Genomic DNA, 24,069 nt, shown 5'->3' with positions numbered 1-24,069 from the left:
TTTACAAAGGCTCCTTTTCATGATTCGGGCCAAATAAACAGTGCTCTCACCAACACAGTGAGGGGAGATGGGACACTGGCCAGTGCCTCTTCTCTTGTAATCCTGCAAGGGCAGGGCAAGTTTCCACGGTTCTGGGCTGTTATGATGACCTCTGGAATGCACTTTGTCACTGTGCTCTAATGGCCTCCTCCTGCTCTCATTGAAATCAATGGGACACTTTCCATCCTGTGTGCAAGCAAGTATTGGGAGTATGGGGGGGCTGCACTGAAGTAAATGTGTTACAGTTTTATAGATGTATTAAAGATCAATGTTGAGCATGCTCCCTGCAGCTCACGTCAAGGTAATATGGCTTCCAGGCTTTTGCCTGCATAATAAGCAAAACATAGCCCTGGTAAAGTGACTGCAGTTGCAAGGTCTTATATCAGGCCTGAATTTGGCCCACTGCCTCCAGCCATCACCACTCATGGGGTACAAATCCTTCCTTATCTCTCAGTGTAGCTCAGACACCATATGTATTAAATTTGTTCCTTTTCTAATTTAAAACCATGACTGCTGGATGTGCAACCACATGCACAATGCAAGGCAGTACCAGAAATTCGATAGTATACTTCAGTGGGTCCAGATGGCTACCTGTTTGCAAAACATATGCACAACTGCATTTGATGTCACTGTTTGTAGCTAAAGCCCAGAAAATGGTGCTTTCTGCAGGATTACAAGGTACCTTTTCAAAGGGTGTGGATTTAGCTGCATGACCTCAGTTAACATCAGGAGTCACATGACTAAATCCCAATGTGCTTTAAAACTTTACCCCAAGATCTTTTTGAGAATTAGAAGCAAAATGGAAAGCTGCTTAGCCTGAGGTGTCTGTAAGCTATTTTCTTACAAGCATTTTTTTTTTTGCTTGAGTTTTAGTGAATTCAAGCTGCAGCAGGAGTGTTTGTATCTTCTTGATTTACAATTCTAATAGATTTTTAGTATCACAACAAAAAGCCTTCTGCCAGGGGATGCATACCTGAACTAGGGTTACCATTCGTCCGGATTCCCCCGGACATGCCTGGCTTTTCTCAGTTAAAAATACCATCCGGGGAGAATTTGTAAATGTCCGGACTTCCTCCCTGTGCAGAGTGCACGCGGCTGACAGGACAGCCGGCTGGATGGTGCCACTTGCACTGGGCTCCGGCAGCCAGAGAGAGCCCCTCCTTCGCTTCCCCCTCCTCTCCCCTGCAGCTGAGATCACTCCTCTCCTCTCTCTCCCTCCCTGCCCCTCTCCCCACTCCCTGCATTCGCAGCCGGCCGGCCGTTCGCAACAGGCCTCCGGCAGTCTGGAGCTCCTCCCCCTGCCCAGCAGCACTCTGCGAGGGCGGGAACCGGGCTATGCGCTCCGTGGGGGAGCGCGGCGGCGTGTCAGGCTGCGCGTGGAGCCCGACACGCTGTTCTGAGCGGCACGGTAAGGGGATCAGGGGGTCGGAGAAGGGGCAGGGAGGTTCTGGAGGGGGCAGTCAAGAGACAGGGAGCAGGGGGAGAGTTGGATGGGTCAGGAGTTCAGGGGGGGTTGTCTGAGGGTTGGGGGTGTAAGGTTGTAGGCAGTCAGGGTACAGGTAGGGGGTAGGGTCCTAGGGGGAGCAGTTAGGGGACAAGGAACAGGGAGGCTTAGGTAGGGGGTGGGGTTCTGGAGGGCAGTTAGGAGCAGGGGTCCCAGGAGGGGGCAGTCAGGGGATAGGGAGCAGAGGGGTTTAGATGGGTCGGGAGTTCTGGCGGGGGGCCTGTCAGGGGGTGGGGAGTGGTTGGATGGGGTGTGGAAGTCCCTGGTGTCTGTNNNNAGGAGGGGGCAGTTAGGGGACAAAGAACAGGGAGGCTTAGGTAGGGGGTGGAGTCCTGGGGGGCAGTTAGGTAGGGTTACCATACGTCTGGTTTTTCCCGGACATGTCCGGCTTTTTGGTCCTCAAATTCCCGTCCGGGGGGAATTGCCAAAAAGCCGAACATGTCCGGGAAAATAGCTTTGCCGGCATCCCTGCCCCAGTCCCCTGCTTACCTTGCGGCTCTCGCAGGCTGCGAGCTGCAGGCGGATTCCCACGCGGCGGCTGCTGCTGCTGCCCCCCAGACACCTCTGCTCTGTTCAGCTGACGAGCAGAGCTGCCCGAGCACTACCGGCTTCACGGTTTGCCGGGCAGCCCCCAGACCTCCGGACCCTGCGCCCCTGGCCGGGCGCTTCCACTCCCGGGCTCCAGCTGTGCTGGGGAAGCGCCCAGCCGGGGGCAGGGTCTGGAGGTCTGGGGGCTGCCCAGCAAACTGTGAAGCCGGTAGCACTCGGGCAGCTGTTTCACGGCTGAGAGGGAGGAGGGGGAGTTGGGGCGGGGACTTTGGGGAACGGGCGGAGTTGGGGCGGGGAAAGGGTGGAGCCGGGGGCGGGGCCAGGTCCCTGTGGAGTGTCCTCTTTTTTTAAATGAGGAAATATGGTGACCCTAACCTGAACCAACCATGAACATTTTTGGTGGTATCTTAATTTTTCCAATTTCAGAGTCTAAACATAAATGTAATGGAGTAAAAAATATATATATCATAATTCCTCCAGGGTGTGCTTACATGTTATTTGAAGAGATGGAATTTTGGATGCCATCTTGAGGAACCTCAGTGCTTGGAGAAATGTCTCTCCTGTGGGTAATTTAATATGCTTCTAATGTCATGCATTAAAGTAATAGGGCCAAATCCTCACCTGGAGATCATGAGGTATATCTATGGTAGCGTCAACGAATCCAAGGTAGTGACCCATTGACCACCCCTCACCCTGTGGCCTGGCCCGTCGTGAGATATAGCATTTGATCTTTTGGGAGTGACATTTTTATTCAAGGTAGTGTATATCACATAAAAAGTTTAACTGGACCTTTAAAAATATTAATTTGGCAGATGCATTCAGTACTGGACAGGTTTATTTGACTCTATTAGTGGCTTTTCTTAAGGATAGAATGGATTCTTGTACTATAGTTAGGAATTCAATCTAAGTACTTATTGATTTCTCACTCATCAGGTAAGTTCAAGCATTGCTTATCAGAGTTTTCACGTACGGTAACATAGCCCTGATGAATAATTCAAGTTTTAAATGGCCTCCCTCTCCTTTGCAGCATTGCTGAATACATTATTTCTTTTCTGCATCGCAGGAAGAATGCCAGAACTATATCCGTGTGCTTCTCGTTGGCGGTGACCGGCTCTTCACCTGTGGAACCAATGCTTTCACTCCTGTTTGCACCAATCGGACGGTATGAGTAAACGAATTGATCCCACATGTTCACAGAAATGATGACTATTGCCACTGTGAAACAAAACAGCTGCTATAGGGCTGTGCAGATTGGTAATGGGATATTTCACTTCTAGACTGTTAGCTCAGATACAGCCCTAGATAGTAACTGAAAGTAATCATCTATCTGACCAGTTGCCTGTGTGAGATGTTGAGATCTCCACCGTGAACAAGCTTCCACATCACCACCTTATTTGACTTTATTTAGTCCTCTTGTTGGGAGAAAGAGATTGAATCAGCTTTCAAGGCTGACTCAGCCTCTTACCTCTATAGAGATACCTTTCAAGCATGGATGAGGCATGTTGGTGTGGGGAAGTTTGCACTGCTGCTGCCTGTGCTGTGACTAATCAGAGTATTTCACTCTATAGGGTTGTCAATCTAACAACATTCAATATAAGCAATAAATGTGCATACATTCAAAATTACAGTAAATGAGACAGCTGTAACTGTAATATGCAAATCAAACAAAGATTGGCCAATTAAAAAACTAGACTTCGGGGCCTTGGCCTAAAATCTAAATACCTTTTACTAGCTTTTTTTCATATGCTTTTCAAACTTGTCAGAACAATTTCAAATACATGCAGCATGTCTTTAAAAATAAAATTAATTTTTAAAAGGTGTCGTAACTGCCATGTTTGCAGAAGATCAAAAGGGCTTAGTAATTTTTTTCAGCAAGAAAATACTGAGCAAATGTAGTTTTTTGTATTCCAGAGCACGTTCACAACCATGACTGTGATGTGTACTGAACCTTTCCAAATTCATCTTCAGGTTTTGGGAACAAACAAATATGTAACCCCACTTTCTTCCCTGGGTTACTCGGGATCAGGCAGCACTCACCTATGTGCCTGATGTTGTCGACATTATAGGAGATTCTGAGTATCTGGTGATCTTGGATAAATGAGAATCCTCCATCCACCCTCTGTTGCAGTCCCTTTACTCCTTAAGGAAGTTAAAATTGGTGGTGCCTCCACCTGGCTGGCCCCTGTATACACACAATGGCGTGCCTTGGGAACCTCCAGGAATAAACCCCTTCAAATAGTAATAATAATAACAACACCTTGTGGCATGGGTCTAACTCATAACAGTTATAAATAATATACATTCAATATACTTAAATTAGAGCTAACACTCATTTACTTAACAACTTAAAGAAACAGGGTATAACAGACGATGATTAAATGTCACTACTGATTTAAATCCACAGGAGAGAAGTTGAATAAAATCAATTAACAAATATAGTATACAGCAATACATGAAACTTATCTAACTGGCATTTACACTGCCATCATTTACCCCACCCCAGAGTGTACACTCCTCTGGATTTCAGAGTCCTAGACGCTTGCGTGGATGCACTTGAAGATCTGAAGCTGGAGAGAGCACTCCGTGGGTTCTGTGTATCAGTCCAGCCAAGGCAACAAGCTGCACAGCCCCGCTGAAGGTTGGAGCTGGCTTCACCAAATGTCAGCAGCTCTGGGTCCTGGTTCGATGGAAAGATCACTCTGCCTCTCCTCAGGCTCAGTCTCTCTGCAGTGCCCCTTCCAAGTACTTTCTCAACAGTGGGGGTTACTCACAGTTCCTTCACTGCAGGCCCAACTCAGTCAGCTCTAGGCACAGCAATAGTGTCTGCCCTGGCTCTAGTGAAGCCACGAACAGCCTCTGAGGCTCCCTGCTTGATCAAAGCCCTTGCAGACTCTAAGAAGCAGCTTCTGGCTTCCTAGTAGCAGCTCCTGATATGGACAGAGCTCCACATCAGCCATCTCACTCCTCTTCCCCAAATGGAGTCCACAGCCTGCTCTTCCTGCAGAGGGAAGTCTCTCACTCTCTTTCCCCAAGGCATCATGGGAGTTACAGTCTCTAAGGCTAGATTGCAGCACAAAGGCTTTTCCCCTGGAACACTTCCAATAAATTCAGAGGCCCCTCTAGTAAAGGGTGCTTACAAACAGATATGATAAGATGCAGATATTTGAATATCTTCACAGACAGAAAAGAAATTTTAGCATGATTTCAAAGTGTGGTTATGGTAGGGCTACCATATGTCCGGATTTCCCCGGACATGTCCGGCTTTTCGATCTATAAATAGCCGTTCAGGGGAGATTTCTAAAAATCTAAAAATGTCCGGTATTTCCCCCCGGTCGGCTATTTATAGATCGAAAAGCGGCACCGCTTGGCAGCCAAAGCCCCTGCTCGGCTACCCCCATCCCCTGCAGCCTTAGCACGCCCCCAGCCCCGCAGCTGTTTTCCCCCTCCTCCTCTCCCCTGAACCCTCCGCCCCCCTGCTCCTCCCCCTCCCCTGCTTCCCGCGAATCAGATCTTTGCGGGAAGTCTGAAAAGAAGCAGGGGCAGGCGGGCAGCAGCAGGTAAGCTGGGGCGGGGGGGGCGGGAGGAGGAGAGCTCCGGGGAGGCGCGGCGCGGCCCAGTCCGGCCCCGGCAGAGCAGCTCTGGCCCCGGCTGGTCCCAGCGGCTCTGGCCCGGCCTGGCTCGGGCCCCGGGTCACCAGCCCCAGTTCCGGCCGAGCACGCCGGCCCGGCCCCGGCCCCGGCTCCGACCCCAAGTGCGCCAGCCCTGGCCCCGGCCCCAGCGGCTCTGGCCTGGCTTGGGCCCCAGGCGGCCGGGGCCGAGCACCTCCAGTCCTGGCAGGCCCCAACAGCTCCAGCCCGGCCCGGCTCTGGCCCCGGGGCACCGCCACCAGTGCTGGCCGAGCGGCGCTGGCCGAGCACCCCTGGCCCCAGTCCCAGTGGCTCCGGTTCCGGCTGAGCACGCCGGCCCCGACCCCGGCGGCTCTGGCTTTGCTTGGGCCCCAGGGCAGCGGCCCCGCTTCCGACCGAGCGCACCGGCCCCAGCAGATCCGGCCCGCCTCGGGCCCCAGGGCGGCTGGCCTGGCCCCGGCCGAGCACCTCTGGCCCTGCCCCAAGCCCCTCAACTGTGGCCAGAGTGCAACCCGATTCCTGGGCTCTTGTTAAAGCCGGCCCTGGTCGAGGACCGGGGGGGTTGTATGGTGGGTGGGGGGGTTCTGGGGAGGGTTGTCAAGGGGGCAGGGGTGTGAAGAGGGGTCGAGGCAGGCAGGGACCAGAGGGGGTTGGATGGGTCGGGAGTTCTGGGGGTCCTGTCAGTGGGTGGGAACAGTTGGATAGATCATGGGAGTCCCGGGGGTCTGTCTGGGGGCGGGGGTGTGAATATGGAGTGGGGGTGTGGATAAGGGTCAGGACAGTCAGGGGACAGGTAGGGTCCTAGCGGGGCAGTTAGGGTGGGGGGTTCTCAGGAGGGGGCAGTCAGGGGACAAGAAGCAGGGAGGCTTAGGGGGTGGGGTCCTAGGGGGCAGTTAGTGGCAGGGGTCCCAGGAGGGGGCAGTCAGGGGACAAGGAGTGGGAGGGGTTGGGGGTTCTGAGCGGGGCAGTCAGGGAGTGGGAAGTGGGAGGGAGTGAATGGGGGCAGAGCAGGGCAGGGGTGGGGCTAGAGCGGGGCTCCTCCCCCCTTCTCCCCCCGTGTCCTCTTTTTTGATTGTGCAAATATGGTAACCCTAGGTTATGGTAAAACCATGAAACTGACATCCCCTTTTTATTTAAGTTATTTTGTTGAATGTTTTGTTAGAATTTTACGCCTCAGTACATTTCACAATATAGCAGTACACAAGAGATGAGATACACAGCCACATTTCAAATGTATTAAGTTTAACAGGGTGTCCAAAATCCACATTTGGGTGCATAAATCAGGACTTAGGTACATAAAATTGAGAGTCACAAAAACTTGGTGTGTGCATCCCATTGTGTAAAATATCTAATGAATGTAATTGTGGGCCAACAAAAGTAAAGAAAGGTTGATGCAGATACGTACATATAGATTTAGCTAAGATGATAATATATATTATATATTACACTGATTTCTGATTGGTGTCAGCAACAAACCTCCAAATTTTTTGAAATGTTATTCTGCTATTTTTAACACAGCCACAATTTATGGATTTAAAAGATGTCAAAAAGAAAATTATTAAGGATATATCAGAGAGAGAGAGATAACGAGAGAGAGAATGTGTCAAGGATTAATTAAAATTAGAATAAACATCAAAATACCGCTGGCTGGCTGGAATATGGTGACCATTTATTGGTGTTTTGTTTTGTTTGTATTTTAAAAAATAAATCTGCTCAGTGTCAAACCTCTGGGAACATGTACACAATTTAAACTTATTGCACATCAATTTCCAAAATAGCATATTGGCTTTAAAACTGTGGTTTGTGGTTGAGTGTATTAGGGCCTACTAAATCATACCCTCACTTCCATTGGGCTGGAAAGCTCATTGTTATTTTGAGCTCATTATCCCTGTGTCCTGGAAGACACCAACAAAACTAGAGGATAATGTTTCTATGCCCTCTAGCCAATTGCTCTGTAACAGTTAGATCTATGAACTTTCACGACAAAAGACCTATGACCGTTGTACATCGAATATGGTTTTTGGCGGTATATCATCATTCTTTAATATATTAATGCGTAGGATAGGATATTACCAAGATACACACATCCTGATTTTTGTCACTTCAGAGGAGTGTCATATACATAATTTATTTTCTAAGTTGCTGCTAATAAATAACATTTTAAGTATAATTCTTAACTAATTAATGTAAATGTTTTCCTCACTGTGTTTCTTTGAATCTGAAAGATAAAAAGACCAGAAAGTCATTATATTTCTAACATGGGCCTGGAATAAAGAAGTGTGCTTGGCACTGTGTTATGGTAATATGAGACATTTGCTGAGCTTATGGTATTTTTCTTCATTGATGGTGTGGTTTGACTCATCTTGTCATGCTTATGTGATTTTTGTTGTCTTTTCCAGTTAAGCAACCTGACAGAGATACATGATCAGATCAGTGGCATGGCTCGCTGTCCATACAGTCCTCAACACAATTCCACAGCTCTTCTCACTTCCAGTGGGGAGTTATATGCTGCTACAGCCATGGATTTCCCAGGAAGGGATCCTGCCATTTACCGCAGTCTGGGGGCTCTTCCTCCTCTCCGCACTGCACAGTACAATTCCAAGTGGCTCAATGGTAAGTATCGACAAGCTTCAGTGCTTTTGATTTTGTTATACCTCATTTTCCCCTTATCTACATTCTTCAAAGCCTATCCTTTGAGTATGCATGGTTTTGAAATGCTTTTTACTTTAATAATTATTTCAGAGCTTTCCAGTCTTTGGAATGTGACACAAAGCAAAGTCCATACATAATGCAGCTAACTGTACCTTGATGCAGGACTTCGTGAGTCATAATTTTAAAAGGGTCAACCTGTCTACTATTTATGCACATACAACAGTGTGTACAATATCGTTACTTGCATATGCAATCAATAGAAAATGCATGCACAAACACACACAAATGTTTATGCTTTCATTACAGCAAAACACTTAGGCAGAGGATGGCCACTCACACATCCCCAGAATTCCAGTACTTCTGGGAACGACATGTCCTGCCCTCACCCGTGTGACTCCATCCCCACCAGTGTGAGGTCACTCCACTTGGGAGCTGCCCTTTTGACAAGTGCACCGGCAGGGGCAGGGCAATGCGCTCTTCAAAATGGCACCTCCCCATCTGGAGCTGGACAAAATTATGTCCGATTTTGTCTCAGTACTGGATAGGAGACAAACCTTAGAAAAGTAGATCTGTCCAGCTTAAAACCGGACAAATGGCTTGCCTACTTAGGCACATGATTAACTTTAAGCATGTGAGTCTCATTAGCTTCAAGGCCTATATGTGCAAGATGTATAAGAGAAAATATAAATGCCATATTTTGAAATTTCAGCCCCAAAGGGACATTGTGCATCAGGGTAGAAATAATTCTTACTTGAAGGACTTCTTTTAATTAACTGATCCTTGTAAAGTAAAACTGAACAAATGATATAAATGGGAGAGTACTTTGTTTAACTAACTGTTGATTCACTTTTCATAATTTGCACTCTTTAAGTCATGATGTATGAGTTCTGGGTGCTTATCCAAACCACTTTGGTCTGGAAATCTTGATGTATGATCATGATGTATGAGCACTGGATGTATGATATTCTCAGTATACCAGGTAAATGAGGCAGTAGCAAAGTATGCATGTTTTCTGTAATAAATTTATATGAAACTTGCTTGAGAAAATATTTATGAAAAGTATTGTTACTGCTTCTGAGCCTCTGTTAGCCACTTTTAAAATCTGTATACTGATGCTTTTTACAAAGATTAGTTCTTAAAATAACTGAAGCCTTGGTCTGCCATTCAGCATATTGGCCTGAAAAATTATATTTCAATAAATATTTGTTTTGGTTATTAAATACTTAAATGTTTTTCCATTGCTCTGTGTGATTCTTAAAAATGTATCTGTTAAATTATCATATAGACATCTATAATAAACTGGCCAAAGACTCATACCATTTTACTCTTGTAGCAAGTATTACCCAGATGGAATCAGGGAAGGGTGAAAATGCCTAAGAACTATTTTTCTGTGCTTATGCAGATATGAAACAGCCAAGCAGACCTTATTTGAACCATTTTAAACATTTCCCATGCATAGACCTGGCAAACTTCCCATTGACTTCAATAGGAGTGTGAGCAGTCCGATAGTTTGAATGCCAAATTTTAGTCTAGAGTGAATGTTTACAGCAGTTACAAATACATGAAAATAGATGTAGAGCAGAACCTTTAAGTCTAGGCACTTTCTGACAGCACTATACTTCTGTGTATGTGTTTAATGTTTAAATTATTGTGAGATGAAACATAAATATAGCAGCAGTTTGCAGAAATGTAGAAACTTGATCATAAACAACATATACTTGTTTGTACTGGCAGACATAGAGATAAACTGTGTAGCGTTTCTCAGGTGTGCTTACATAGGAAAGCTCAGTCTGCCAACTGTAGTAGCCTATCTTGATGTTCTTCTGTTAAATAATTGGAAAAACAGAAGCAAAAAGTAAACAACTGGAATAAATTGAATTCTTCTGGCTCTCTTGGTAGGGCTTTGTCTTGACAGGCAAAAAGGGTGTTTTTTTTCAATTATGTTTACTTAATTGAGTTAGCTTAACAGGATTGATTGAAAATCCCATTAAGCTGCAGGCTAACTTATTTGAAGCTCTCCATAGCTTAAGGAGGAAGACTAGACTACAATATGGCCAAATACTACAGCTAATAAATTCACTTACATAGGAAGTTTTTCTTTGTCACAAATGATAATCAGTTGATAAGGACTTCCTGCTGGGAGAAGCAGTTAAATGGTGGCTTTCACTGAGCACAACACTATCTATTCGTTTATTTTAAACAAAAGTTGCAGGTGTTTCTAAAAAAATCCCCTGTAATGTAGTATAATTGCACATATCTATGAAACCCTCCTTGGGGCTTGTCTATGCTAGGAAGATGCATCTTGTTATAACTTGTGTCAAGTAACACAATACTGACCACAATACTGCAATCAGGTACACTTGTTTAACTCTTGGAATGTATGTGTTCCCATAGGACTATTCTCAAGTGTAAAGTTAAGCACATGCATAAGTTTTTACAGGTTCAGGAACCTAGGGTTAACCATGACCAGTTGACATGATTTTAAATATGACAGTGCTTGTGTAAAATGAGTGCTAAGTTGTGTTGAACATTGTGAATTACCATGTGTGTTAGCACATATGAATGAATTTTCCCAGTGCAGACAAGCCTTTAGAGAGAGCCTGGGAAAATTAATGAGCTTTGCAATAGGCTCTGAGTGTCAGCAGGTTTCAGAATATAAAGTATGAAAGATACACATGGTATGATTCTGATCTCATTTTACATCAGTGTAAATAAAGACAACTCCATTGACATTCATAGTTATAGTGGTGCAAAATTGGCATGAGAGGAGAGACAGGCCCTCTGTGTGTGTGATACTCTTATTTACTCAATATTTATCTACATACCTAAGGTGTTAGAATTAGTTACTTAACTAGGACTCCCCTGTGGCAGAAAAAATATCCTTATTACTAGGTTTTTATGTTAACCGTATACATTCTGTATTGTATCCAAAGGACAAAATATCTATTCCCTAAAATGATATCAGTTAATCAGATTGACTTTATTACAATTTTCTCTACTAACTAGCTTGAGCTGTACCTATTAGCTCTCTATTGAGGTCCACACTTCAACATCAAAGCTTTTGTCTGTTTGGATTTAAGTCTTATCATCAGAACACAGATTTTAGCTTTAAGAACAAATATAAGAATTGTAATTAGAGTTTGTTGAAAGCAAATCTAATAAAAAGTTGGTAGCAAAGTTTTACCTAACTGAGGTGGGGAGGGAGGTGGGAGCACCTTAGGGAGCATCAGGTGTCAAGGTACTGGTAAATTCACCTGTTGTTATGTCTGTCTGCCTGCCCACACATAACTCGGCCAGTAAATCACACTAGCTTTGCAGCACTGGAGCACAGTGGAGACTTTCAGTTCCTACAGTGAGAGAGTGGAATGTATATACAGCAAGAAAACTATGGCAGTTTGACTAATTGGAATGGAGGCTTCCTATCAAATGATAGTTATGCAACAGTTGTATATAGTTACTACACTTTTTATGGATATTAGGAAACACTATTTCACTAGGAGGGTGGTGAAGCACTGGAATGCGTTACCTAGGGAGGTGGTGGAGTCTCCTTCCTTGGAGGTTTTTAATGCCCGGCTTGATAAAGCCCTGGATGGGATGATTTAGTTGGGAATTGGTCCTGTTTGAGCAGGGGGTTGGATTAGATGACCTCTTGAGGTCCCGTCCAACCCTGATATTCTGTGATTCTATGATTCTATGATTGTGTGTGCGTGCATGTTCACATGTGTGTGAACTAGCAGCATTGCAGTAGGAAAAGATCTCTTTGGTGCCTGACAGTTCAGTCATGGAAGATATTGTTTTATCTAACATGGTGGATTTGCTGCTCTGCAGATCATGATGGCCCTTTGCTGTGAGATCTTGCCTATATCCTAAAATTCAGTTGGCTGTGCTGTTTGTTTATTGCAAGATAACTGTAAAGGGGTGGATCTCATTCCTTTTAATGATTGGTGGGCTTCTTTCTGAACAAATTCAGAAGTTTGGGAAGCCTCCAGTCAGGCTGAAGAGAGCTGCCTGCATTAGCATGTCACATATTTAAGCAGCATACCTTTATCACTCCCTCTTACTTAGTGTGGAGGTTCTTGACATTGGAAGATCTATAGTTCCACCATGGAATAAATCGTTATCCTATTTTTCAATTTCAAAGGGCCAGCTGTCAATGGGGCTGCTGAAAGTAGAGTGGGAAGGGAAAATATAGCTTCTCCTATGTTGAGGATGTGGCAGACTGGATCCTATATTCTATGATGAGATTACATCTATTGGAATTCCAAATACCAAGAAAGGGAATAAGTATAAGGAGAGTGTCCATCTCCACATCTGTATTCCCATTCAATAGGGCATTGCTACAGATGTGAATATTTGTTACCAGTCTCCTTGCATAGGAGATTAAATGGGTTTCAAAATAACCCAGATAGAAGGAACACCCAGGTATGCAAAAGTGCTGGAGGAACCAACTAGGGGCAGAGCTCTTCTTGACCATGCTGCTCACAAACAGGGAAGGATTAGTAGGGGAAGCAAAAGTGGATGGGAACCTGGGAGGCAGTGACCATGAGATTGTCGAGCTCAGGATCCTGACACAAGGAAGAAAGGAGAGCAGCAGAATACGGACCCTGGACTTCAGAAAAGCAGACTTTGACTCCCTCAGGGAACTGATGGGCAGGATCCCCTGGGAGAATAACATGAAGGGGAAAGGAGTCCAGGAGAGCTGGTTGTATTTTAAAGAATCCTTATTGAGGTTGCAGGAACAAATCATCCCAATGTGTAGAAAGACTAGTAAATATAGCAGACGACGAGCATGGCTTAATAGTGAAATCCTTGCTGATCTTAAACACAAAAAAGAAGTTTAAAAGAAGTGGAAGATTGGACAAATGACCAGGGAGGAGTATAAAAATATTGCTCAGGCATGCAGGAATGAAATCAGGAAGGCCAAATCACATTTGGAGTTGCAGCTAGCAAGGGATGTTAAGAGTAACAAGAAGGGTTTCTTCAGGCATGTTAGCAACAAGAAGAAGGTCAAGGAAAGTGTGGGCCCCTTACTGAATGAGGGAGGCAACCTAGTGACAGAGGATATGGAAAAAGGTAATGTATTCAATGCTTTTTTTGCCTCTGTCTTCACGAACAAGGTCAGCTCCCAGACTACTGCACTGGACAGGACAGCATGGGGAGGAGGTGACCAGCCCTCTGTGGAGAAAGAAGTGGTTCAGGACTATTTAGAAAAGCTGGATGAGCACAAGTCCATGGGGCCAGATGCACTGCATCCGAGGGTGCTAAAGGAGTTGGCAGATGTGATTGCAGAGCCATTGGCCATTATCTTTGAAAACTCAGGGTGATCGGGGGAGGTCCCAGATGACTGGAAAAAGGCTAATGTAGTGCCCATCTTCAAAAAAGAGAAGAAGGAGGATCCGGGGAACTACAGGCCAGTCAGTCTCACCTCAGTCCCTGGAAATATCATTGAGCAGGTCCTCAAGAAATCAATTCTGAGGCACTTACAGGAGAGGAAACTGATCAGAAACAGTCAGCACGGATTCACCGAGGGCAAATCATGCCTGACTAACCTAATTGCCTTCTATGACGAGATACCTGGCTCTGTGGATGAGGGGAAAGCAGTGGACGTGTTATTCCTTGACTTTAGCAAAGCTTTTGATATGGTGTCCCACAGTATTCTTGCCAGCAAGTTAAAGAAGTATGGGCTGGATGAATGGACTATAAGGTGGATAGAAAGCTGGCTAGATCGTTGGGCTCAGCGGGCAGTGATCAATGGCTGCATGTGTAGTTGGCAGCCGGTATCAAGCGCAGTGCCCCAATGGTTGGTCCTGGGGCCGGTTTTGTTCAACATCTTCATTAATGATCTGGAGGATGGCGTGGATTGCACCCACAGCAAGTTTGCAGATGACACTAAACTGGGAGGAGTGGTAGATATGCTGGAGGATAGGGATAGGATACAGTGGGACTTAAACAAATTAGAGGATTGTGCCAAAAGAAATGTGATGAGGTTCAACAAGGACAAGTGCAGAGTCCTGCACTTAGGACGGAAGAATCCCATGCACTGCTACAGACTAGGGACCAAGTGGCTAGGCAGCAGTTCTGCAGAAAAGGACCTAGGGGTTACAGTGGATGAGAAGCTGGATATGAATCAACAGTGTGCCCTTGTTGCCAAGAAGGCTAATGGCTTTTTGGGCTGTATAAGTAGGAGCATTGCCAGCAGATCGAGGGGCGTGATCATTCCCCTCTATTTGACATTGGTGAGGCCTCATCTGGAGTCCTGTGTCCAGTTTTGGGCCCCACACAACAAGAAGGATATGGAAAAATTGGAAAGAGTCCAGCGGATAGCAACAAAAATGATTAGGGGGCTGGAGCACATGACTTATGAGGAGAGGCTGAGGGAACTGGGATTATTTAGTCTGCAGAAGAGAAGAATGAGGGGGGATTTGATAGCTGCTTTCAATTACCTGAAAGAGGGTTCCAAAGAGGATGGATCTAGACTGTTCTCAGTGGTAGCAGGTGACAGAACAAGGAGTAATGGTCTCAAGTTGCAGTGGGGGAGGTTTAGGTTGTTATTAGGAAAAACTTTTTCACTAGGAGGGTGGTCAAGCTGTGGAATGGGTTACCTAGGGAGGTGGTGGAATCTCCTTCCTTAGAGGATTTTACGGTCAGTGTGACGGGGCGGACTGGCCCCGCACTGGGACTGAAAGGGTTAACCCTTCCCTGCTGGCAGAAGAAGCCATGCCCCGGAGGCGCTGCTGGGCATGCTCCAACCGGGAGTCCATGCTCCATCCTGCAGAGCTGCTCAGTCAGGGCTGGTGGCTGAGGAAGGAGGATGCCCAGCGGAGGCTCCAGCCCAGGAGCAGTTGCGACCCTTACCGGACAGAGCTGAGGAGCCAGGGACCAGGACTGGAGGCCAGCAGCTGTTGGAACCCCAGGGAGCGCTGAATGCTGAAGAACCTGGAGACCCTGATGCCACACGACTGCTACATTTGGAGAACTGGTGGGAAGTGACCCACGGAAGGGAAGGGAGTGGTATCTCCCGCCACTCTGAGGGCAGCGTGTTGCAGTAGGATTCCCCGCTGACCCGTAGCAGATCACACCGTCACTGACAAGGCCTTGGTTTGGAGCCCAGTAAAGGTGGGTGGGCCCAGGCTCCCCTACTGGGCGTCTCCAACCCTCCCCCCCATTTTTTCGGTGACAACATAGTTCACCCACCCCTCTTTTATCTCAAGCAGATAATGAACTCTGGCCACTGGGCCGCACTATCTACGAGGGGAAGAGAGTTTAGAGAGACTCTGGCCATTGGGCCACGCTGCTTTAGGAGTGCACTATATGGACTCCGGCCACAAGGCTGTGCTATTCCCCGGAGGGAAGAGAATTCAGAGAGACTCCGGCCATTGGGCCACACTGCTTTAGGAGCACAGTATAGGGACTCCGACCGCTAGTCCCCGCTATCCCACCAGGGGAAGAGGATTTAGAGGGACTCCGGCCATTGGGCCATACAGTCCTGAGTACCGGGGAGGTAGTAGAACCGACGTAGACAGAGGGAGGTGAGGTTAACCTTGCCCCCCCTTGAATCGAAGGGGTTGACGAGGTACAAAATCCGCCACAAGTGGTGGAGAATGTGGGCAACAACCAAGGCCTGCTAGAAGGACCCATATGTACAAGATGGAGACTGACAAGCTCCTAAAATGGCTGTTGGAAAACCAGAAGCAACAGGTTGTACAACGGCAACAACAGCAGACGCAGCTGTTACAGCAACTGGTTGCACAGCAGCAACTGCAGGCCGCAAAGCAACAGGAATTCCAGCAACAGCTGGTTCGGGAGTTAGTCGCCCAGCAGCAAGTAAGTCAAGATGACTCTTTCAACAGGTGGCGACCTTGTTTAAGATGGCAGCCAGTCCTCCCCGCTGCGGGGGACTACCGGTGCGGCTGACGAAGATGGGGCCTGAGGACGACCCCGAGGCCTTCTTAGTAACTTTTGAATGGGTAGCTATGGCCACTCAGTGGCCCCTCGAACATTGGGCCACTATTCTCGCCCCATATTTAACGGGCCCTGCACAGGCCGCTTACCGCAATCTTGACCCACAGGAGGTGCTGCAATATGAGAAGGTTAAGGCCACGATCCTAGACCAGACGGGCATCAGTCCGGAGACGTACAGGCGGAGGCTGCATCGAGAGAAATATCCGCCAGGAGCCAGGCCGCGGGCATTAGCCCAGAAGGTCCGCGTCCTCTGTTGGAGGTGGCTAGAGCCTGAACGCCGTATCAGCTGCCAGGTAGCTGAGGCTGTGGTGTTGGAGCAGTTCCCCCGGATTCTTCCCACCGGGGAGAAGGAGTGGATGCAGCGACACCGGCCGAAGACCCTCGCAGAGGCTACGTCACTTGCCAAAGACTACATGGCGGTGGAGCCGGAAGAGTGAGCGGGTCTTAAGACAAGGACTTCAGGAGGGGGAGTCCGACCCCCAAAAGGGATGGTACATAAGACCAGTGGTGGAGGTCCCCGTTTGCCCGCCCAACAGTTGGGGTCGCCAACAAACCTCAAGGCCTGGGGCCCCTCGGGGGCGCGCCTGTCCCGGGACCAAGAGGACCCATCTGGGGAGTTAAGTCTACAGCAAGGCACACTACCCACGGAGGGGAATCGCGATAGATTCTGCCAGTGCGGACAAAGGGGGCACTTCAGGAGAGAGTGCCCCCACATGGACTGTAATTATGGACAGGTCCTGACGGCGGACCGACGAGCCTGGAAGGACGGTCCGGCGAAGATGGTGATCCTGGTGCAAGTGGCGGTATCTCCAACCTTAGCACTGGTGGACTTGGGGTGCAGCCAAACCCTTTAATTGAAGGGGTTGACGAGGTACAAAACCCGCCACAGTCAGGCTTGACAAAGCTCTGGCTGGGTTGATTTAGTTGGGGATTGGTCCTGCTTTGAGCAGAGGGTTTGACTAGATGACCTCCTGAGGTCCCTTCCAACCCTGAGATTCTATGATTCTATGGAATTTTCTATCATGTGTTACAAAATATCATTATTCACAGTCCTTCTAAGTGGGTGGAAGGAAAAGAAATCTTTTGATTTAATTTAAAGCTACACTTGGTATAATGTCCAGTCATTCGGTTCTTCATTTAGTAGGCTTCCTCTCCAGAACATGAAGTTCATAATAACCTTGTTACTCATGCCTTTTAGGGAGCTTGTAGACTGATAGAGAACTTTACAAAAACACATAATGACTAATAAGTGCCCTTTATATTTCTTCACCGTTTCATGAAAACATTTTACGAAATTCAGCAAATAATATAATATAATAACTTGTAACCCTTGTGGTTTCCAGACCCAGGTCAGTTGTTCATAGTATGTCTCTTCAATCATTGTCTCAGCGGCAGTGGGAGTTACACCCCCAGCTCAAAGTGAAGACAATACCACCAGCCTTTCCTTTAGAAAAAACAATGTAATAAAGAGTGTGTTGCTAATCTACATCTGGTGTGCTGCTTAAATATAACACAAAGCCTCATCACATTCAGGCTGGCCTACAATAATGTGCTCCTAATTGGCTTGCCTTGAAACTGATCCATAGGGCATGTCTACACTTACTAATAAATCGGCACTGCTGCATTGATGCAGCAAGTGTTGATTTAGTGGATCTGGTGAAGTCACGCTAAATCAATGGGAGAGCACTCTCCCATCAATATGTGTACTCCAGCTCCCCAAGAAGTGTAAGGGAAGTCCATGGGCGACGCGTTCCTGTTGACACAGCGCAGTGTAGCCACCGCGGTAAGTGGATCTAACTAAGTTGACTTCAGTTACATTATTCACGTAACTGAAGTTGCATAAATTAGATCGATTTACCACGGTAGTGTAGACCATCCCACAAGGTGCAATAGATGTAGAACTTATGCTTGATTACCCTTTACTATAGAAGCAAAGGAGCTGATTATGGTTGCCCTCCACAGACTGCACTGGGTTCCAGTATGATAAAGGATTTCAGGCAGAATTTTAATATTAATATATAAACTCCATTATCTAGGCCTTTCGTACCTATGGAATTCCTCTCCTGCCCAGCATCTACAGTCAGTAGGGACATTTCTCTTTCAGTTTTCCTCCCAGACAAGTTCTGCACATATATCTCATTGTCAGACTTTAGTTCATGCTGCAACGTCTGCCTGTACATTTGGCAAAGAAGGGGGCAAAAAGGTCAAAGATAAGTCATGTTTTAAATACCTGCTAACTCTCCCTTTCATTCTATCCTTTTGTGTAACATTAGGAACTGAGCCCATCTTTTGGTTAACTGGTTCATCTTTGGCAACAATTGGTTTCTCCTATGCCAGACTCCTTTGCTTTTTGCGATTATGTATTTGGGTTGCCTGGTTCTCTTTGACTAGTTTGAAATCCATTGTATTTGTTTTTATGACACTGAGACACGATAGGTGCTATTTCAATGTTTTAAATAAGTAAACAAATCTATTCCAAGTGTCTAGCTACATTGTCAGTAGACAGACAAATGACAATTAATAAGCGATCTGATATACTGTGCAGCTCCAAAAAGGGACAAAACCATAAAGCATATTGGAGAGACTTCCAGCTGTGAAAAGTACAGGAGTGTTTGGCTTGTTCTGCTCTGTTGGCAGACAAAATATTGTGGCATTTCCATACCACTGTGTACATTTGCTACATTAAATATATATAAGTATTTGGTTTGGGAGACTTGTGCAAGACTCTTAAAATAGTTCTTTTGAGGTCCTTTTTGGCATATCTAACATGAGAAGCTTCTCTAATTAGAATAAATACCTTCAATGTTTCTAAGCTGTTGTTGGTAAAATTCCCCAGTGGTGCACTGGGGAGACATGTACAATATATAGTACAGGTCTCAACCTGCTATAATTATTGTTTGGCAGTGTTCTCTACATTCTGGAAATAACTTGTATTGCAATTTGGACATGCGGGGAGAAAATATGAGCTAAGAGCAAAGATTAATCCTTTCATTCATGCTGATAAAGATTAATGCAAATGGTTATAATAATTCAAGATCATCCTTCAGTTTTTAATAAAAATGACTATGTTACCTAAACAAATCTTTTCTTACCAAGAAGTAGTCTATATAATTCTGGAACACAGTGTTCTTGGGGTTATTGCCATTTTTACTCTTGTTTATAAATCTGAGATCTGAGGACAAATATACAAAATATCCTGCATATACTGCCAGTTGTTGCTGGATTTGCAAAAAGACTAATTATTTCTATTTGGTTATATTATCTTTTTCTCTGTAAGTAAAATGTAGTTTTTACTACTGGCAATGTGCATTTTTTCTTTTAGCATTTGGCAGAAAACTGTAAAAGAAGATGCAAATGGCATTCTACCCGTATTGTAAAACATGCATGGCTATCAAAAATCTTCACAGTTATTTCTTTGTGCACACCTTGTCACTTGTAAGATCCCAGCTACAAAAGAGATAAAAGGATAATCACTTGAGCAGTACAGAGCTTATTATACAGAGTTAAGCATTTTTGATTCTATGCAGTTTAGGGTCAACACACTACTCAGTATATTACAATATTCTGTTTTCAAAAGTTGAAATAAAATATATTTTAAAAATAGAAACTTGTAATCCTACTTATTATATGGTCCATCACTAATGCACTTTCAGTGCTGCCGTTTGGGAAAACACAAATAGCAGAAATGAGCTAATGGCCCCAAATCTTGATGTCATTATGTCAGTGGCAAACCACCTATGACTTGAGTCTGACTGGGATCAGGCTCACCATTTTCTAAACGGTGGGTACTTCTGGACAAAGGTCTTTGTGCATGGTCTGGAGTCATGTCTAAGGTACATTAATGGGGAAGCTTGGCTGTGTGATGCCTGATACACCCAATGGGTTTTTTCTATTTGTTTATTTCATGAACACCAAAATTCACCACATGAAGACAAAATTGTTAAACAGATCACAGATTTGTGAATATATCCTATCCATTACTCCACACTTTATTACTGATGGGATTAATTTACAATACATGCAGTGTTAATTTCATGTTTAGTATTTGCATAACAATAGCACCTAGAGGCTTCAGGTGAGAGCCCCAATGTGCTATGCACTGTACAAACTCATAGTGAGAGAAAATGCTTTTCCTGAAGACCTTTCAATCTAACTATACAAGGCGGACAAAGAGCGGGAGGGAAACAGAGGCATAGAGAGATTTGCCCAAGGTCATACAGAAGGTCAGTAAACCCAAGTATCCTGGCTCCCAGACCTGTATTCTGTTCAATAGGGCATACTTCCAACCCCACTGCTAGAGGTCTGCAGGATGGGAACTTCATTACTCCTATGTGCTGTAAGATTCTTTGAAGAGAAACCACTTTTCTCTTGTGCTTATTAGTTGCACTGGAGTAGGGTTCCAGCTGAGTAATTGCATCAACAACCTGGGGCTGTCATGAATCTAAATAAGTGGACCTATTGATTGATTTATTTGCACACAGGTGCTGAGCATCCAGCACTTCCCATTGACTTCAATGGGAGCTGCTGGTTACTAAGCACGTTTGAAGGTTAGGTCACTTATTAAGGTACTGAACTATGGATTTCAGAGCGTAGTTTTAGACACTCCATATTTTACAATTTTGTTCTAGTTCTCTGGCAATCATTTGTGGTCTGATTTTTCAAAGATGCAGTGCACTTTCATCTAGAGTGACCAGATGTCCCGATTTTATAGGGACAGTCCCGATATTTGAGGCTTTTTTTTTGTGTGGGCTCCTATTACCTCCCACCCCCTGTCCTGATTTTTCACACTTGCTATCTGGTCACCCTACTTTCATCACCCACTAGCTTAAATGTGACCTGGGGTTGCCCAGCACTACAGAAAATCAGCCTATTAATACACTTAGCTCTGTACACTTAGCTCACCATAACAGATGATTTGCAGTGTTTAAACTTCAGAAGTTAACTTTGAGATTAGATTTTAATCATCAAAATTGTAGAATCATTGAAATATAGAGCTGGATGGGACCTCGAGAGGTTATCTAGTCCAGCCCTCTATGCTGAGGCAGGACCAAGGTAGCCTACACCATCTCTGACAGGTGTTTGTCTAACCTCCAATGACAGGAATCCCACAGCCTCCCTTGGAAGCCTATTCCAGTGCTAACTATCCTAATAGTTACAAAGTTTTTTCCTAATATCTAATATAAATCTTCCCTGCTGCAAATTAAGCCCATTGCTTCTTGTCCTACCTTCAGTGGGCATGGAAAACAATAGATCTCTGTCCTTTTCAGAATAACCCATAACATGTTTGAAGACTATCAGGTCCCCCCTCCTCCTCAGTCTTCTTTTCTCAAGACTAACCATGCCCCGTTATTTTTTTAGCTTTCCTTATAGGTCAGGTTTTGTAAACCTTTTATCATTTTTGTTGCTGTCCTTTGGACTCTCTCCACTGTATTCAGATTCTTTCTAAAATGTAGTGCCCGGAATTAGAATACTACTAGTGTGACCAGACAGCAAATGTGAAAAATAGGGATGGGGGTGGGAGGTAATAGGAGCCTATGTAAGAAAAAGACCCCAAAAATCGGGGCTCTCCCTATAAAATTGGGACATCTGGTCACCCTACATACTACTGAAGCTGAGACCTCGCCAGTGCAGTGCAGAGGAGGACAATTGCCTCCCATGTTTTACAACCCAGAATGATATTAGCCTTTTTAGCAACTGCATCACATTGTTGGCTCATATTCAATTTGTGATCCACTATGTCCCCTGGGATCCTTTTCAGCAGTACTACCACCTAGCCAAGTATTCTGCTTTTTGTATGTATTTGTGCATTTCATTTTATCCTCCTAAGTATAGTATTTTGCACTTGTCTTTATTAAGTTTCATCTTGTTGATTTCAGATCAATTCTCTAATTTGCCAAAGTTGTTGTAAATCCTAATCATGTCCCCAGAGTGCTAGTCTGGTGTCATCCACAGATTTTATAAGCACTTTCCACTCCATTATCCAAATCATTAATGGAAATATTGACTAGTACAGACCAAGGACTGATCCCTCCATGACTGTACTTAATATGTCCTCCAGTTTGACAGCAAACCATTGATAACTATTGTTTGAGTAGTCTTTCAACCAGCTGTGCACCCGCTGTATTGTAAATTCATCTTGATCACCCTTCCCTAGTTTGCTTATGAGAATGTCATGTGGGACTCTGTCAAAAGCCTTACTAAAATCTAGATATATCATGTCTACTCTTTTCCCCCCATCCACTAGGCCTGTAACCCTGTCAAAGAAGGAAATTAGGTTGGTTTGGAATGACTTGTTCCTTACAAATCCATTTTGGCTATTATGTATAACCTATTATCCCTTAGGTGCTTACAAATGTATTGCTTAATAATTTGTTTCAGTATCTTTCCAGGTATCAAAGTTAGGCTGACTGGTCTATAATTTCTCAGGTCCTCTTCTTCCCCTTTTAAATATAGGTCCTAGGTTTGACCTTTTCCAATCCTCTGGGACCTCGCCTATCCTCCATGAGTTATTGAAGATAATTGCTAATGGTTCTGAGATTGCTTCAGCTATTTCCTTATTTTTCAGGCCCTGCTGACTTTAATACATCTAATTTATCTAAATATTCTTTAACTGTTCTTCCCTCCTATTTTGGCTTATGATCCTTTCCCCTTGTTAATATTGCACTAAATATCTGGTCACAATTTTTTTAGTGAAGACTGAAGCAAAATAGGCATTAAATACTTCAGCCTTGTCGATGTCATCAGTTCTTAGCTCTCCTTCCCCAGTAAGTAGAGAACCTACATTTTCCTTTGTCTTTTGCTAGCTCCCAGTGTATTTAAAGAACTTCGTATTGTCTTTTATGTCCATTGCTAGATGTAACTCATTTTGTGTCTTTATCTTTCTGATTTTGTCCCTACACGTTTGTGCAATTCTTTTGTCTTCCTCCTTAGCAATATGTCCATGTTTCAACTTTTTATAGGATTCCTTTTTTATTTTCAGGTCATTAAATAGATCCTGATGGGGCCATGTTGGCCTCTTACTATTCTTCCTATCTTTCCTTCACATGAGGCTAGTTTGCAGTTGTGCCTTTAATATTATCTCCTCTAGAAACTGCCAGCTCTCTTGAACTCCTTTCTCCCTTAGATTTTCTTCCCATGTGACTTTACCTATCAGTTCTGTGAGTTTGTCAATGTCTACTTTTTTATAAGTCTGCTATCCTTTTTTCTGCTGCTCTCACTCCTTCATCTCCTTAGAATCATGAAATCTATAATTTCATGATCACTTTTATCCAAATTGCCATTCATCTTCAGATTAGTAACCAATTCCTCCCTGTTGGTCAGAATCAAGTCTAAAATGTCTGTCCCTCCAGTTACTTCCTCCACTTTCTGAAAAAAAAAAAGTTGTCCCCAATACATTCCAAGAACTTATTGGAGATTTTGTGTTTTGCCATATTACTTTTCCAACATATAACTGAGTTAAAGTTCTCCAGTGCTACCAGGTCTTGTGTTTTGGATATTTCTATTATTTGTCCTAGAAATGCCTCGTCTACTTCCTCTTCCTGATTTGGTGGTCTATAGTAGACCCCCTACCATGATATCAGTCACCTCCCCCCACCTTTTTATAATGGTTTGACTCTCACATGTGTCTGGATCTCAAAACAAGTGTATATATTCCTGCTGTATTACAACATCTCCTCCTTCCCACCCACCCCTCTTGTCCTTCCTGAAAAAGCTATAACCCTTTATGCAATATTCCAG

The 24,069-nt window shown here is 44.9% G+C and overlaps 1 protein-coding gene across 2 annotated transcripts in view; it reads left to right on the top strand.

Moving 5' to 3' along the window:
- Positions 1–24,069, top strand: part of SEMA5A (semaphorin 5A) — a 635,888-nt gene that overhangs the window by 354,213 nt on the left and 257,606 nt on the right. For both annotated transcript variants that reach the window (XM_034761526.1, XM_034761524.1), the window contains exons 6-7: positions 3,156–3,254; positions 8,118–8,331. In XM_034761526.1, coding sequence (XP_034617417.1) covers positions 3,156–3,254; positions 8,118–8,331 — 313 coding nt within the window. The remainder of the gene's footprint in view (positions 1–3,155; positions 3,255–8,117; positions 8,332–24,069) is intronic.

The sequence above is a fragment of the Trachemys scripta genome, chromosome 2 (assembly GCF_013100865.1).
Source record: "Trachemys scripta elegans isolate TJP31775 chromosome 2, CAS_Tse_1.0, whole genome shotgun sequence".
Taxonomy (NCBI): Eukaryota; Metazoa; Chordata; order Testudines; family Emydidae; genus Trachemys; species Trachemys scripta.
Note: the sequence above shows the minus strand (reverse complement) of the source record. Positions and strands in the feature narration are given on the sequence as shown.